General features: G+C 40.1%; 1 protein-coding gene across 3 annotated transcripts in view; it reads left to right on the top strand.

Moving 5' to 3' along the window:
* The window catches only part of TENM1 (teneurin transmembrane protein 1), a 548,130-nt gene that overhangs the window by 431,910 nt on the left and 99,423 nt on the right, over nt 1–16,797 (top strand). For all 3 annotated transcript variants that reach the window (XM_021685960.1, XM_021685969.1, XM_021685964.1), the window contains exons 19-20: nt 1,704–1,847; nt 9,242–9,491. In XM_021685960.1, coding sequence (XP_021541635.1) covers nt 1,704–1,847; nt 9,242–9,491 — 394 coding nt within the window. The remainder of the gene's footprint in view (nt 1–1,703; nt 1,848–9,241; nt 9,492–16,797) is intronic.

The following is a 16,797-nucleotide window of genomic DNA, read 5'->3' on the forward strand; positions in this document are numbered from 1 at the left end:
AGGATGATCCAGAGCTAATTTCCATTTAGAAATTATTTCCATTTTATGATTAGTCTTTCCTGCTCCCCATTGATCTCCCTTGCTAATAATGCTTGGTTAGGGCTAAGAATAAAATGAGTTTGCATTCCATGAGTCTTCGCCAGCTGATGGCAGGGTAGAAGGGCATCCCCATCAGGACCAGCTACATAATCTGCAGGGCCCAGTGTTAAATGAAAATACAGAACCTTGTGTTAAAAAATTATTAAGGATTTCAAGGCAGTGGCAGCAGAGCATTGAACAAAGTATGGGACCCTTCAAAGCATGGGCCCCTGCACGACTGCACAGGTCACACAGCCAGTGAAGATGGCCCTATAAGATCCCTATTAAAGCTTTGGTAGAGCACGGGACAAAAAGAAGCCAACCTATGATTTAAAATTGGCCACAGATGATCCACAATGCTAGAGAGTTGTATATTCATAATCATAAGGACTTTTTGGCTTATCTGTGCATATGCTCACACACACACATGTACATATAAATCAGTTTGACTAAAATTACCATCATTTCCCTTCACCCAATGCCAAAACCCAAAACTAGTTTGCTTTAATTTTTCATCTTAGGACCTCTTGTTCTGGCATTGTTTAAGCACACATTTTCATTACCAGTTTTCATAACCAAATGACAAAAGGAGGAATGAGTTCTCCAGGGGCATCTAAAGAGTCAGGTGGAGACAGAAACTGGAAAAGCAAGGGCCAACTACTAGCTAGGGATATTTGAAGCTGCCAGAAAGGGGGAAAGCAGCTTCGGGGTATGCAGTGTAATTAGTCAATACTCTCAGGCTTAGAACATTATGAGGACAGAAAGCATTTTAAATTCAAGAATCAGAAATCTGGGGTTCCGACAGGTAAGCAGGTTTACCAACTGAGAAAATGGCTGGAATTTGGTGTACTTGAGTTAGCCATATTTCAGGAGAGCAGAGGCACCCATGCTACCTCATTTCCCACTTCCGTTTTAGTGGCATTCCAGGGTGCCAAGTTTAATGCACAACATCTGTGCTTCATAAGAGTTGAGGCCAAATGTTGGGTGATATCCCCTTGGTTAGCTCTATGCAGAAACCAAAATCTAATGTGCACAAGGTGGAATTTACACTTGCCGTGCTTTAAGCGAACTCAGACTTCTTGGCAAACTAACGGCCAGTTAGCACAAAAGAAAACATAAATTGGGCAAATCGAGTTGTATTAGTCTCATGTGTAGTCAGTTGTTGTATAAGTGACCCAGTACTCCTAAACCAGCTTCCTAAATGCATTTTGCCCTCTAGAGAGAGAAGAAACCAGCCCTCCCTGCGCCTCTCTTAGAAAAGTAAAGAAAGATATTATAGCAGCATAGCTTAAGCCTTCAGAGAGCTTGTTTCTTCAATTTTACAACACAGCCTCCAACCCCAAAGCCCAAAGCTTAATGTCCATAAACGTATGGTATGTACCAAATGACAGCACGCACGCACTCACTCACCTGAGTCCGTATCCAATACGCACACACTGACTGATGATCGCTTTTGGATGCCAGTGCTCTACTCTACCGTGTGAGGTGAAAGGCACTTTGCAGTCAAATTTCAGCCCACATCAGAATTCGATAGCAAATGCAATATCCACAGAATTATCAACCAGTGTAAAAATGAAGGAAACATTTAAAAATGCTCTAATGTGTTATTAACTCTTTGTTTGCAGTATCTGTGGGATATGAATATGAAACATGCCCTGACTTTATTCTCTGGGAGAAAAGGACAGTCATCTTACAAGGCTTTGAGATGGATGCTTCTAACCTAGGAGGCTGGTCATTGAATAAGCATCATATTTTGAATCCTCAAAGTGGTAAGCAGCTTTTCATTTTATTTTCAAAGGATATACAATTTTTCCTTTTATTGTTTTAAAGATGTCTGTTTATTTATTTTAGAGAGAGGGGGTGAGCATGGAGCCCACCCTTGGGCTTGATCGCATGACCTTAAGATCATGACCTGGGCAGAAATCCAGAGTCGGACACTTAACCGACTGAGCCACCCAGATGCCCCACAGTGGAATTTTTTTAAATTGTGGTAAAAGATGCATAACAAAGTTTACCACTTTGACCATTTCTACGTGTACAATTCAGTGGCATTAAGTACATTCACAATGTTGTGTGACCATCACCATTGTCTATTTCCAGAATGTTTCCATCATCCCAAAGAGAAAATCTGTACCCATTAAACAGTAACTCCCCATTCCTCCTCCCCCAGCTCCTATTCTACTTTCTATCTCTATGAATTTGCCTAGCTTAGGTATCTCATGTAAAGAGAAAGATGTATATGTTTTTAAGGCTTTTCATACATACTGCCAAGTTTCCCTCAAGAATAATAGTCCATTTCATGGTCAAGAGTGCCCATTTCTTTGCACTTAAGAAGCTTTTAAAATATTTATTAATACTGTTTTCTTAATGTAATATATATACATACATACATAGTGCTATATATATGTATTACACATATGCAACACATATTTGATGCAGAAAACTTGGAAAAGTACAAGGAAAAAATTACTTATAAGTCCACCACCTAGAGAGGGCCATATTAGTATATTTCTTTTCAAATACAACAATCTGATTTCAAATTAGTGCCAGTATAGTGAGAATGCTGCCAATTAAACTATAACATGCATTGATTGCGAGATACATACTTATTTCAGAGATGTTAAAAATACGAAGCAAAATGTGCACCTTGGCATTGATGAATCATCCATGTGTTACAGTTTTCAAAAGGCTTTGGTGACCTCTGTCCCCTTTGAAATACAACAACCCTGCAGTGTGGCATTAATCTCATTTAAAAGATCAAGAATCGGAGGTTTACAAAGTCATGTGACTTTCCCCAGTGTTGCACAGTTCATAAGTGGCTAGAGCCCTGTGCTCTTTCTCTCCACCACAGTTATTTGTCCACATAAATGTCAGTAGATCCAGTGAGAAGCTAGGAACTGAATCAAGGAACAGTAACAGGTAAAAAAAGAAGAGGTAGGAGGAAGACAGGAGAAGAAGTGAAAGAATCTAGGGAAAGAAGGCAGTCCTGGACTTCACTTAGTTTTAAGTCTCCTAAGTCCTGGACTTAGGGAAAGAGGAAAAGGCAGAGAATCAGGACATGGTCATCTTCAATCTTTGCCTTCTTCGAACCACCCTTCCTGTTGTCACTTTCTCCTGGTTTGTAATTTACACATTAACTAAATCAGGAGAGGGAACCACAGGTGGTCCTTGAGCCCATGTGGCTCTCAGACAAACTGATCTCACTACCCTGGTTAGAAATGCTTCATCCAAGTTCCTCCACATTGTTTTGCATCCTACTGGGGAGTCGGTCATTGGTGTTCCCATCCAGCTTTCATTTGAACATCTACTGGGAAGTTTTCATTGCAAAACCACATTCCTTTTCATCCAAAGAGGCAGATTCTGAGCAACCTTTAGTAGAACATGGACTTTGGGTTATTTCTCCAGGACTGGGGATGCGAATGTCTTGAGACAGTTACACTCTTCCATCCAGCCTTCTTTGTCTGCATCTGACCTTTATGAAACAGCTGGCTAAGGTCAGGTTATCTTGTAAGGCCATGAACTAACCAAGGCTAAGGGAGATCCATTTTATAATCACATCTATGATCTTACTTTGATTGCACTCATCGTCAGCTGAGTCAGCCAACCACATGGGCTGGGAAATTTTGATTGGCAAAGCTAACCAGGTTTGCTTCAACCATGACATGACACCACCTACCACAGTCCCAGGGTGGGACCCCAAAGGTAAATGAGTCCATTGCCATATGCCTTCATTATCCTTCCTTCCCCTCTTTCAAGGAACATTCTAAATTCCATTTCAAATTGTTTGTTTTTTTAAGAGCAAAGATTCAGGCACAGATATAAAATGTCAACTTTTTTCTGTTGTCAAAAGGAGAATCACAGTTTTAAAAGTACAAAAATGAAAGGGCAGATGCCACTTATTAAATTATGAGGTTTTTTGTTTTGATTTGAAAGAGTTTGACATTTTAAGCAACCGTTTCTTTTCCACTCACTTTTATTGGCTTGTATGGATTGTCTCTTTCAAATGCCTGTCATTGACATTAAGCACAAAGTGGGAAATGACCTCGATGGAACCAGCCCCCAGCTGTGTGCTCCCAACCCTATGTCCTCTTACCATTTGCTTCACACAGGCTTAGAAATTCAGAGCAGAGGGGAGCCATTGAGGAAGTTGGCTTTGGGGCCCCCCTCTGATTTCCACAGATGTGTTCTCTCCAGCCCTACTTTGACAGTAATCAGTTTTTAGGCAATAGGTACTGAGTTCTTTCTGAGAATCTTTTTAACACCTTTTTTGAAGTATGATTTATACACCATACAACTCACCCACTTTAAATGTACACTTAAATGATTTTTAGTAAATTGTAGAGTTGTGCACCCAGCACCACAACAGTTTTAGAATATTGTTGTCGCCCCAAAAAGATCCCTTGTGCTCACCCCAAGCCCCACTAAATCTGCTCTGTCTCTTTCTGAGAATTTTATTCTGAGAAAGAAACCTTATTTTAGATAGTTTTTTTTTTAAAGGAACATTTGTTCATTGTATCATCTCATTTGTAGGCACGTTGTATTTCTAACCAAGAACTTGTCACACTTGCCAGGAAACAGATCTGAAGCCAGCTCTGCCACTGCCTTTCAGCCTGACCTTGGACACGAACACCTCTCTTGGGATGTTTTCGAAGTCTAAATCCCACCCACAAAGGCAGTTTTAGAAGCAGGAATGATAAGTGTGAAGGAGCAGCTTTGAGAAGACCAATTTAGAAAGCAATGCTCTTTCCCCCTCAGGTCAGACAGTTTTTCTGACTGATTAAGGCAAGAGCGACCGGCTTTCCAAATTCCCCCACTCTGCTTCTTTCTGGAAAAAGCCTAACTCTTTAGGCATCCTGCTTTTTTGATCTGAGACAGATGGCAGATTAGAAACAAGAATCTATCTTCCCCCAATTTCCTCTCACTGGTTAAAAAGATACCTGTAATTAGATTGGCTGTCTGCTGCCATTCACTTCTTCAGTTTTTCTTGGGTTCCAAAATCATTATGCAGTGGGTAGTTTCTAGAAGGCAGTGTTTTCAGACCATTTGTCATTTTAGTTGCAGCAATTATATTTACCTGACAATTAACCATTGGTTGTAGAGAATTGTTTCCAAATATTATGCCTGATATATGTAGATGGTTTCTACTTTCCGAGAAAAAAAAAAACACCAGGAACTTGTGTTTTTCAATATTATTCCTTCAAAATACATCTTCTTAGTGATTACAGAGAGTACATGTCCTTACCTTTTAAGATAAATCAGTTCTTTAAAATTATGAGGAATAAAAATGTGTATGTGAATCATCTATTACAGAGATAAGCTATTTGTTATAGTATATTTTGTATCAAACATATCTCCTAGTGCATCCTTCCAGTTGAGTGTTAAAAAATTATTAGAGAAAACAATCCAGGGTACTAATTGGGTATCATCATCTGTCTGAATGGATAAAGAATTTCTTTTAACTTAGCCTCCAAAATAGGGCAGTAGTTTGTCGACAAATGGTTTTACTGGGAGGGGAAGTAAATTTCCATTGATCACACTGGCATATCTCCCAGTTTGTGTTTATATCCTCTCAGTCAAGTCCTAAGAGAAATATGTATTGTGTCCCTCGTTGTTCATAAGTCTGAAAAATGGTTTCTTCTTTGAAATCAGCATAAAGCACCACCCACTGGCTTCCGAGGGGAATTTTTGTTTCAAACTTATTTATAAGCTTCAAAAGAAGTTCTGAGCAAGGTAGCAAGAGGGTATGAGTAGTGCATTTAAAAGTATGCTTAACTTATTATACAACAGACCTGGCTTTTTGACAGAGAAAAGGAAAACTTAGGGGAGAAAATGTGCAGTAGGCCCCATTCGGTGGGGTTTCTTTGTTGACTGTCAACAAGACACCCAATCCTTAGCAGGAAGTTGGCCTTCATATAAATAATGTGCATTGTCCTAGGATCATTTGATTCTGTTTTCAAAATGAGCATGTGTGGCAGAATAAACTGGAAGGGAGGCAGCAATAATTGATCAAGATTTCCAGGAACATAAACAAAATATTTTCAAAGCAACCTTTTGCAGAAGAATTGGTGTTAAATCATTGTTGCTAGATGGTATGCCCCAGCTCTATGTAATGGAAGGTTAAACAGATTCTTGAAACAACAAAAACACCCTTCAAAATGATCTATTTTTCCAGGGCAATACAAAAGGGGTTTGCCCATTTTTGTTTTGATTGCTTCAGCTTTAAACAGGAATGGTAATTTCAGTACACGGGCACTTTAGTACCTTGCATGAAAGCAAGACATCAATTGTTGAGATGTAATCAGAAAGTACATTGCCTTATGTTTTATTTCCTTTAATCATTCTTCTTCTTTGATGGAGTGCTGGGCTTTCTAATAGAAAAGGGGAGTTTTAGAATTGCAGGCTTAGAAGAATGGTTTAGAATAGCCATCTTTAGTTTTTAAATTGCCAGGAGCCTGGTAATAACATGTCATTTTGAAGGTAATTGTTAACTATACCGTTATATTGATATAAAAAAGATGGAGATCTACCTGTGAAAATAGATGTTAATAGCAAATCTGGTATTTCCAAGCCAATAATTGGACATATTTTTGAATGATATACCCTACAATGCATTGCTGAAATACAGACATGCTAAACAGTTGGCTTCCTCATTTGTTCGAGAACATATCATAGTCTCATTGGTAGGATATTCAGTTAGTGATCATCAGGAGGTTTCTTTTCGATGATGTGTGACTGTCATCCCAGTTCTCATTCACTTCCTCCCAATTCATTTAAACTGTAGTGTTGATCACACTGCAATTAAGTGTTTTTTGCAAGATGAAATTCAGTTCTATTAATCTTAGTTAACTGTTCAAAATCTTACAAATTTTTTTACTGCCTAATAAAGTTATTAATAAAATTAATAAGAAAGTAGTGATCCTCGAGATATCTCACAGTTCTGCCATAAAAGACCAATTTGTTGGGGCATAAACTCATAGCTGCTCCTGCAGATCATATGTTGAAAAAATAGCCAGAAATCACCTTGGGAGGGAGAGTCAAAATACCTAGACTTGAAATCCGAAGGCTGTATGATGTATGGGATTTGTTTCCTGGAAAGCCCCTTCCAAGTACATATTTGGTGTTACAGTATTGTGCATGTTTTACCCTCTTACTTATTTTTGCCAACAATGTTCCTATTTCAGAGTGATCAGTGGTGCTTAATGTAGGACTATGGGACCAAAAGTTGAAAGAAAACTGAGGAAGACATTTCAGGAAATGTTTAGGGAGAGTAACAGGCAATCCAAGGAGTTAGATAGCAAGGGTCATGGGAAAAAAAGAAAACTCTACAAGATTACTATATTCATTCATTTGCTGTCAGTGACTTCCGTCTGACACGTTGGCATGTCTTCTCACAACATGGATGTTTTACCTGCCCAGGCTCATTGTGAGCAGACTGGGGTACAGTAGTTCTTGTTTCTGGGATTTTCTGCCCAGGTTCAGCAGGTTTGCACTGGGATTTGGACAAGGACACTACAAGAGACTCAAAGCCTATTTTAAACATTTACTGAGCTCTTACAATGACTTGGCCACAGTGGTTGGCACTAAAATGCAGAAAAGAGTAAGACAGAGGGTCTGCCTTCATGGAGCCCATGTTCTAATGGGAAAGATAGAGAAGTAATGAAAACTGTATCATACAACATAGTCGGTGTTATAACAGAGCTATGGAAAACAAACCGTGGTCATTCTGCCAGGACCAGAGCGCTGGGGAAAAATTGAGCTGAGCTTTAAAGGATAGGTAAGAGTTCCCCAAGCAGACAAGAAGAGGAGGGCTTTCAGGACAGAGGGAAGGGCATATAAAAAGCAGAATGGAATGGAAGAATGTGAAAGTAATTGTAAATAGTTCACTATTGCTGGAACTCAAGATACAAATAAGAGGATGATGAGAGTAGGCAACGGTCAAGTCATGAAGGACTTTGAATGCCCTAATAATAAGGAATGTGCCCCTTATCCTACAGAGGATATGGAGCTGTTGAAAGATTCTAGCCACACACTAAAACAATCTCAATGGCAAGAGTTGGGGGGGTGGTCTGGAGCTAGGTATGCGTGGAGACCGGGAGACCAAGATGTGAAGAAACACTGAACTAAAGCAGTAGTGATAGGAATGGAGGTGACAAAACTGGTTCAACATATTTCAGGAGATAGACTCCAAGTGGGTTTCATAATGAATTAGGCATAGCAAATGAGGACAAGAAGAGCCATGGTCATGCCCACATTTCCAACTTGGGTGAATACACGCGTGGTGATACCACTGCTAAGATGAGTAGGCAGCACAGGAGGAAGAGCAGGGTTTGGTAGGGGGAGCAGAAAAATAATGAGTTCCCTTTTACACCTGTTGAATTTGAGGGGCCTGTGAGGCATCCAAGTGGAGCGATCGAGCAGGAAATTGCAGGGCAGGTGCCAACTCTGGACAGGAGAAAGTTTCAGCATATAGAGATATGAGTTAAAACTGTGAGAATGGATGAGATTGCCCAAAGAGAATGACTGCACAGTATTTTCCAGCATTGTCATAAGTCAGTATCTCTATTTCCTGCGCTGATAATAGTGAGATATGGTCCAAAAGAGTGGAAAATTCAAGTTCCTTTCTTATATCTTTGAAGTACATTCTAGCAGTATGATTTTTTTTTCTTTTCACAGAAGTAGATTACCTTCCTGATGGTGTTTTGCTAAGGTTAATATTAAAATTGACTGATATTTCCTTTTCAGGAACCAGTCAGTTGCATAGTGAGGGTAATTTGAAGTCAGACAAGTGTGTGCTGGGCATCAGGAGAAAGTAGGCCAGAGATGAAAAATTAGCCACTGATGATTCACAGAGCCCAAGGTGAATAGGAGCTCATTAGAAGTTATTCATCAAATGCTTTATTGAGGCATTTAGAATCAGGCACTAAAGGGCCTGGATGTATTAACCCATATCACACGTAGACAAACTGAGGCCAGGTGTTATGCTACTGTTCATTGTGGCTATGCAGTTAAACAAAACTATGGGCGGTGTGCTTCACTCTTGGATTCTTTGATGCCAGGCCAAAGCTCAATGCTACTTTGAGCAATGAGAGAGAGATTAAAGTGTTGCTGAGAATATTGTGTGGTAATTGTTTTTTTAATTCTCTCTTTTTTTTCTTGAATCTAGGAATCATACATAAAGGGAATGGAGAAAATATGTTCATTTCCCAGCAGCCCCCAGTCATATCAACCATAATGGGTAATGGACACCAACGAAGCGTAGCCTGTACCAACTGCAATGGCCCAGCTCACAACAACAAACTCTTTGCTCCTGTTGCCTTAGCTTCTGGCCCTGATGGTAGTGTGTATGTTGGCGACTTTAATTTTGTAAGACGAATATTTCCCTCGGGAAACTCCGTTAGTATTTTGGAATTAAGGTAAGTCTTCCCTAATCTCTGTTTGCTTAGCAGATAAGGAAAAAGGAAGAATGCAATAACACGAAGAGAAAGACATTGCCAGAAAGAGCAGAAAGTGCAGTTGCCCATATTGTAGCCCTGAGCTGAGATGCAGGAATAGGGACAAAGGACATAGGTCAAAATGCCCACTCCTTTGGAGACCCAGGAAGTGTTGACACCCCTGTATGTGTGGCCTTCCTTGTGGGCATTGCCATCACTGACATGGATCTCTGTACGTCCAAGTACTCAGGTAAGTCATTCAACCTCTGCTGTTCATGACGAAGATGATCAAAAATATCTATTTCATTCTAGCAGGTAGAGGTAATGCCAGATCCAAAGGGCTACATTTTCTAAGTTCTCCAGGTTCAATCTTTTGAAGTGGTCACTTCATAAAAAAGAAAATGGAAGTCTGTGTTTGTGTGCCCTGATAAGGAAAGAAGAACTTGTTTTTTGGGGGGTTTTTTTGTTTTGTTTTTTACACTTAAAAGCTCTATTCCATTGGGGGAAAAAAAGATTAAAGCATTCATCGTTAGACTTTCTCACTCTGTTCTAGGAATTTTCTTGAGAGTACAAAGTATTTTGACACCTTTTGAAAGGAATTCATACCTTCTGGTATTCCGTGTTCTGAAGTTACACGAAGATTACAACTAAATAGACTATGGCTTAATCAGCTTTATTTCTCCTTTTCTGAGGCTACAGGATACAAATATATGCCCTCTGGAGTCCTAGGAAAGGGAAGCATCCCCTACCATTCCAGTGAGGATAGACAGACCTGTCTCCTCTCTCCTGGGTAAATAAGTGGATAGAGTCTTCCCTCCAGTTGGTTATGACAGCTTCATCCCTGACACATACCTTGGGAACTTTAGGCTGAAAGTTTCTCTCTGTTCCAGAGATTTTGATGCCATCCTATAAACTAGTCCATAAAACAGTTGTTGCCTCAGGTATCACCTCATTGTCCTGAAAGATAGTGACCAAAAAAAAAAAAAAATAGTGACTGGGAGAACAGAGACATTGATGGAGCAACTTCTATGTACAAAGCACCATGAAGGCCAATCAAAACATATGAGAAGTCTTGGGTCATTTCTATTTAACATTATGTTCTCGCAAGCATGGAAATTTGAATACATGAGGACATTCCTTGAAATTTTTCAGATTCTCATGCTTGCTCTGGAATCTAACTCCTTTTTCTCAGACTGAGTTAGTCCTCCACACCTAGTTGGGGACATCTTCCAGTCCCAAGCCCCCATCCATTTTTCACATTAATTCATTCCAATTTTAATACATTTCTTATTTATAATTACAAACACTGTCATAGAGAAGAAAGCTGTTAAATCCCTTGACTGATAAAAAAAATAGACTGTAACATTAAGATTTTATAAAGATAAAGTACATCTAGAGAGTCTAGAGAAGTACTAAGTCATAGCACCCTGCCCTAATCAAATGTTCATATACCTTAGGGTGTCACACCTCATGGGGACTTGTCATTTCCAGCAGTATATCTCTTTGGGCACCTACTTACTGGAAAGTCAATGAGGAAGGCCAAGATGGTTGTATGCCCAGATTTAGAAATGATTTATACAACATTCAACATTGTTTTCAAAATCCTAGGGATGCTCCATCTACACGATGCCAAACATTGATGGTGCACTGCACGATTCATTCACCATCTGAATGTTTCTAGCCATGCTGATATTAGCTATCAAGTAGACAGAGACCTCGCTAACCTTATAAAGCCTATATAGCTAGCCCTCTGTAGCTAACTCCCCAAAGGAAAACCCCATAAGTTTAGCTAGAAAAACAAATACTAAGACTAATAATATTACTATAAAGAAAACCCAGCTAAGTTTAGTCCTTTCCTTTGTGATTTAAATGCAAATTTACCTAAGGTGGAGCAATTTTCATTCACTGATGAGATTCTCCTTTGCTCAGGGATCCTTAACAATTCACAAATTTGCATTTTGGTCCAAAGTACCTTATGACCTTCAACACAAAGTCATTCGAAGAATAAAATAGCATAACTTGGGCCCCAATTGCAAAGTGATTTTCTTGGTATAAAGAAAAATCCATTTCTGGCAGTGTGAAGTATTGTCCAATCCCTCTCTTCAGTCTTACTCCACAGTACTGTTCTCTCACATTGTCACAGCTCTTCAAACACATAGGCAAGCGCACGCCTTGAGCTCACACACCCAGGTTCTCTCACTTAGCCTGAATCTCTCTAGCTAGCTCTTCTGAGCTCACATCCTTTAGAGCGGTTCTTCTTAACTTTTTTTTTTTTTTTAATTCTCAGGAGGGATTGAATCTAAGGAGGGCTGTGGGCCCTCTCCCCAGAAAAAGAAAAAAACACGTTCACACAAAATTGTACGTGTGTTTTCCGGGGTCCCGTATTTCCCCTCTCTCCCTGCATGTCCCTGCCTGCCAGGAACCTACCCCTTTCATAGACTCATGGTTACAATTCCCTGGATTCGTCTCAAACAGAAAAAAATAGTTCTCTCTTGCATTAGGTTCAAGGAGGAAAAAAATAGTTTTCCCTTGTCTACTCTAACACTCCTGTGCTTGGCCATCAGAGAAATAAACTGATTGAGTTTACATGATCATTTTGACCTAATTGATAGGTAACTCCCTATTTTCCTATAGTCAAAACCATCAAACTAGTTTATGTCAGCAAACATTATCTGTCATACTTACTCAGACACTAATAATAGTTCTTATTAGATTCACCTAAAAACAGTGTCTGGCTTGATCAGTAACCTATACTGTGTACATTGCATCTTTGGCATATGATTGGCAAATTTATATATTTGCTTTATAACTTCCAGATTTAAACTTCCTGGGGAGAAATAAGTTGATACAATAAGTCTTCGCTATGTTAAGAACCATAATGTTCAATGGATTCTATTGCATATAGATAGAAACTTCGTTTTGTACCAGTTTTTTTTTGTTAAAATCAATTGATTTCATTGCTGCCACCACCCTCCCTCCCTCCCAGTGCGTATTAGTCATTTTACTTGGTTGAGTCATCCGTTTCCTTGGAAACACAGACTAATATAGTCATTATGTTATTGGTTGCATTTAAAGCTGTGAATGGAAGAGCAATGTTGTCAATAGGTTATTACAGAAAGGGATAGAGAACATTCCAGATCTTGACCCTCTGTCAGGGTTATTCATTATATAACTTAACCATCTGTTCTCTACTTCTCTATCTATAAAATTGACTTTAAGTTAATATTTGAGCATCTTCTTACATGTCTTATATAGTTTAACTTGTTTTAAGATCCTCAGATGCATAGTTCTCAGCCCAAAGTTTGATGACATTTTGTTTGCTCTGGCATAAAGCTTGCTCCTACTGGATGCCCTTCTAGATTTCCTTCTCTTCCATTCTCTTGTTTCGTAGTGGGCCACGTTGAAAAATTACAGGTTTCCCTTGACATTTCAAAGATTGGAAGACATAGATTTTTCCTTCCTCAGCTCTGCTGATCCAAACTGTCCCTAATTGAATTTCTTTCATCTGACCTCAGAAATAATTTCATTTTCATTGGTTGCCAATCATTTATTTCCTCTAGCTGGCCCCACCATTGGCTGAATGGGGAGGGTAAGGAAAAGTCAGTTCTGTCATTATCATTAGCAATTTGGCAAGAGCAACAATATCATTTCTTGTTATTTAAAGTATAGCGTACCCTTTTGCCCATTGACTGCAGGTTTCATCTACACATACACATCTTAGTGCTTCCTTCCAGTGGGAAACTGAGGTAAGATAATAAAGAAGGGAAGATTATAAGATCATTATATAAGTAATTAGACCTAAGGGAATCTCAAAAATACATTCTCTGAAGAATTTTATAAAGATACATTCATTTCTATGTGAGATAGTTTAAGTCTAGTTATCCCTGTGGATTTACTTCTCATGTTAAAATTTCATACACACACACAAATTTCAGTAACAGAAAAGTGACATCACAGATTTGTGAGCTTAGTGTTAGAGAAGTCCATGGAGGTATCTGGTGCAACATGGCGCCCACTACATGCCTGACATTTGATCACATCTACTTTGTTTGATCCTTTTCAGTTAACAGAAAACTTAAAGACCCCTCTAGACAGCCCATTGCATCTTTGGAGTGCTCTCTTAGAAAATTGTTGCCTACACTGAAATGAAATCTACCTTCATAAACAATCCACTCAGTAGCAGCAGATGTTAGGCTCTGGCACGTTTCCATGTGTGTGAAGACAGACATCATAGGTTCCTGAGCTTCCTCTTCTTCAATCTCAACATCCCCAAGTCCTTCAATTATTTCTCATCAACGATGACTTCATTTCTTTTTCCTTGAATTATGGCCTCAGGGCCATGGTTCAGTTTTCTGAAACTAACAGGAATAATTTTATAGGTAAAAATAGGAGGCACCATGTCAAGTGCTTTGCAAAAATTCAAATCTGAATATTCCCCTTGCTTCCCTCTCATCTTCTAATTTCACAAAACTATTAGAAAACTTATTAAGCATGATTGGAAATGACTTATTCTTTATAAAGACCTCATGCTGTGATTGTTCAAGATGCTGATATTATCCAGATCTTTATTTTGTCCTTCCCTTAAAATGAAAGAAAGATGAAAATAAGAGCCTGGCAAATGCTTCTTGGTACCTTGAGTAATTTGGACTTGACGAACGTCAATATGACATAAAAATGTCTCTTGAGATTCTACTGTTTCTTTTACAGTGACTGGTTAATATTTCCTCCATCGTTCTCAGGACTTGACTCCTGTCACTGACTAGGGATCGAGTAGAACTGGAATAGCACCCACTTAGGGGCAGTTAGCATGCAGAAGGGCAGGGGAAATTGTACAGCTCTCTGTTGAAGGAACAAACGGAGCCCGGACTTTGAGAGCTCGGAAAATACCTGAGAAATGACCAAGAACTATCCTTTTGTCAGCAGCACTGGAGCAACAAATGGAGAAACACTCCATATAGATGAAATAGGTGGTGACCTTGCCAGGGTGAGCTCATATATTAGTGGTAGCACTCAACGGCTCCCTCCGCGTGATCCAGAAACATCTTCACTGGCCTTCCACAGTGCCCAAATTCCCGCTCTAAGAACTGCGTTCCTTTGAGTTGAGACACTGCATCTCTAAGAGTCCCCGACACAGGAACCTCTGTTAGAATGACCCGTCAAGCTAAAATCATCATTGGTCCTTGGGCATGGATTCATTTGTCGGATTGTCTTCCAAGGAACCTGCCAGCTGAAAGCAGGGCCCTAAACCACAAGACAGGTAGAAGCAAGAAGGGCAAGGAACAGAGCCAGAGTGTGAGGGAGGATAGGCTTAGGTGACGGTTGCTGGAGTTAGAAGCTCTAAGAAGTCAGCAAATGGCAGGAGTGGGAACTCAGTCTTCGAAGGAAGAATGCCACAGAAAGATGAGTAGGGAGGGAAGCCCGCTTTGGGACATCAAATGTTTCTGGCTAAGCATAAGGAAAGACGCTGAGAACAGCATGTGAAACAAGTAAAGTGCTACAGCCACCACAGAGCAGGCCAGGCTACCTCACGAGGCCAGGTCACCAGGCAGCAACTCCATAGTCGGCGTAGTCTCTCCTTCTCCATCCCCCACCTCACAAAAGTAGAAAAGGAATGGGTCGAACATGATGCTAAGTGAAAGAAGCCAGACACAAAAGGGCACATAGTCTATGAGTCCATTTATATGAACCACCCAGAATAGGCAAATTCATAGAGACAGAAAGCAGATTCGTCACTGCCTGGGCCTGGGGCAGGTCGGGAATAGGGACTGACTGCTAATGGGTATGGGCTTTCTTCCTGAGATGACGAAAGTGTTCTGGAATTGGATGATGGCGATGGTGGCACAACTCTCTGAGTGTACTAGAAACTGCTGAATTGTACTTTTTGGAAGGGTGAATTTTATGGTATGTGAATTATATCTCAATTAATTTTTTTAATTAAAAAAAGAATAGATGGCCCTTTTAATCATCTTGATCCTGAGAAAATCCATGATCGACTTAAAGACCCTACCATGGGGAGCATTTCTTGCTCAAAAACGATTTGCAGTTCTGCTCCTTTCTCCTCCTGAATCGTGGCCAGCTTCAAGTCAGTCGGTTGCCAGGTGGCAGTGCCTACTGATGGGCCCGTGCACTTGTGAAGAGCTCACACTGGCGCCTCAGCGGGTAGTCGGTTGCTAGCTAGACAACAAACTGACTTTGGTGGTGGCTCAATCCTAAATCCTTAACTAAAAGTAATTCTGAGACAGAACAAGGTCACACACTGGAAATAAATTCCATCATTTTCACTTCCTCCTTCTGAGATGTTAATGAGAGAAGCTGCTCTGCATAATATGGGACATCTTTCCAAATTCACAGTGACATTATTGGCAGGATCAGAAGCAGCTGCAAGAAAGTCAAACCACTCTCCTCCCCACCCTTTGCCATCACCATTTCAAAACCCTTTGTAGCCACACAAATTGTTCTGTACCATGAGGATCTGTTGTGGATGAAGCCATGTTTTAATGAGGTCCTTCTAGTACTTCCACAACTAAACTTCCTTTGGGAAATGATTAGAGTCAGCCTGGAGCACACTCACCTGCTAATTTAGAGGCCACAAAAACAAGCAAGTGTCTAGTGATAAAGAAACTCAAAGAGGTCCAAATGCCCAAGGCCAGGTTTCTAATCAGAGCTCCCAGCCTTACCTTATGACCTTTTGTGTCAACCCACAGGATGCCTACCCTTTTGAGGAGGGCCAGGGAATGAGAAAAGTCAGTGGATCCTGACCTGTGACCCAACTACTAAAATCCCAGAAAGAATTTTCTTTAAAACGAGTTGAATCAGTAGGAGCAGATAGCTTCAGATGAAATCATTTTGTATCGTCTCTTTTTCCCTGACATTCTGAAGAATAAGAACATTTTCTAGTTTAGATAAAAAGATGTGTTACCTTCATGTTTTTTTAAATGACATGAAGGGCCAGGTTTAAAAGGATTTTCAAATTAAAATGCCTGTATTTCACAGATGATTATAGCCTTTTACTTCTGGGCAGATTTGACCCAAAGTCAGGCCTGTACACAGACTGCGTCCCCAATGTGAGAAGCCTCATCCCAGGTCCCAGAGTACCCTGTGCCAAGAGGCTTACCAAAGAAGGGCCCCCAAAGTGTTCTGCTTCTTCTGACCTGACGGATCTGTTTTGCCAATCCCAGTTGCCCCTTTAGAGCACAGATCATTGGAAGACACAAGGCCCTAGCAGTTGATGTACATGATGTTTTACTGAGGCTATTTTGATGCAGCAATTTTGATACCAGGGACATTC

This window comes from Neomonachus schauinslandi, chromosome X (assembly GCF_002201575.2).
Source record: "Neomonachus schauinslandi chromosome X, ASM220157v2, whole genome shotgun sequence".
In the NCBI taxonomy this organism is placed as follows: Eukaryota; Metazoa; Chordata; class Mammalia; order Carnivora; family Phocidae; genus Neomonachus; species Neomonachus schauinslandi.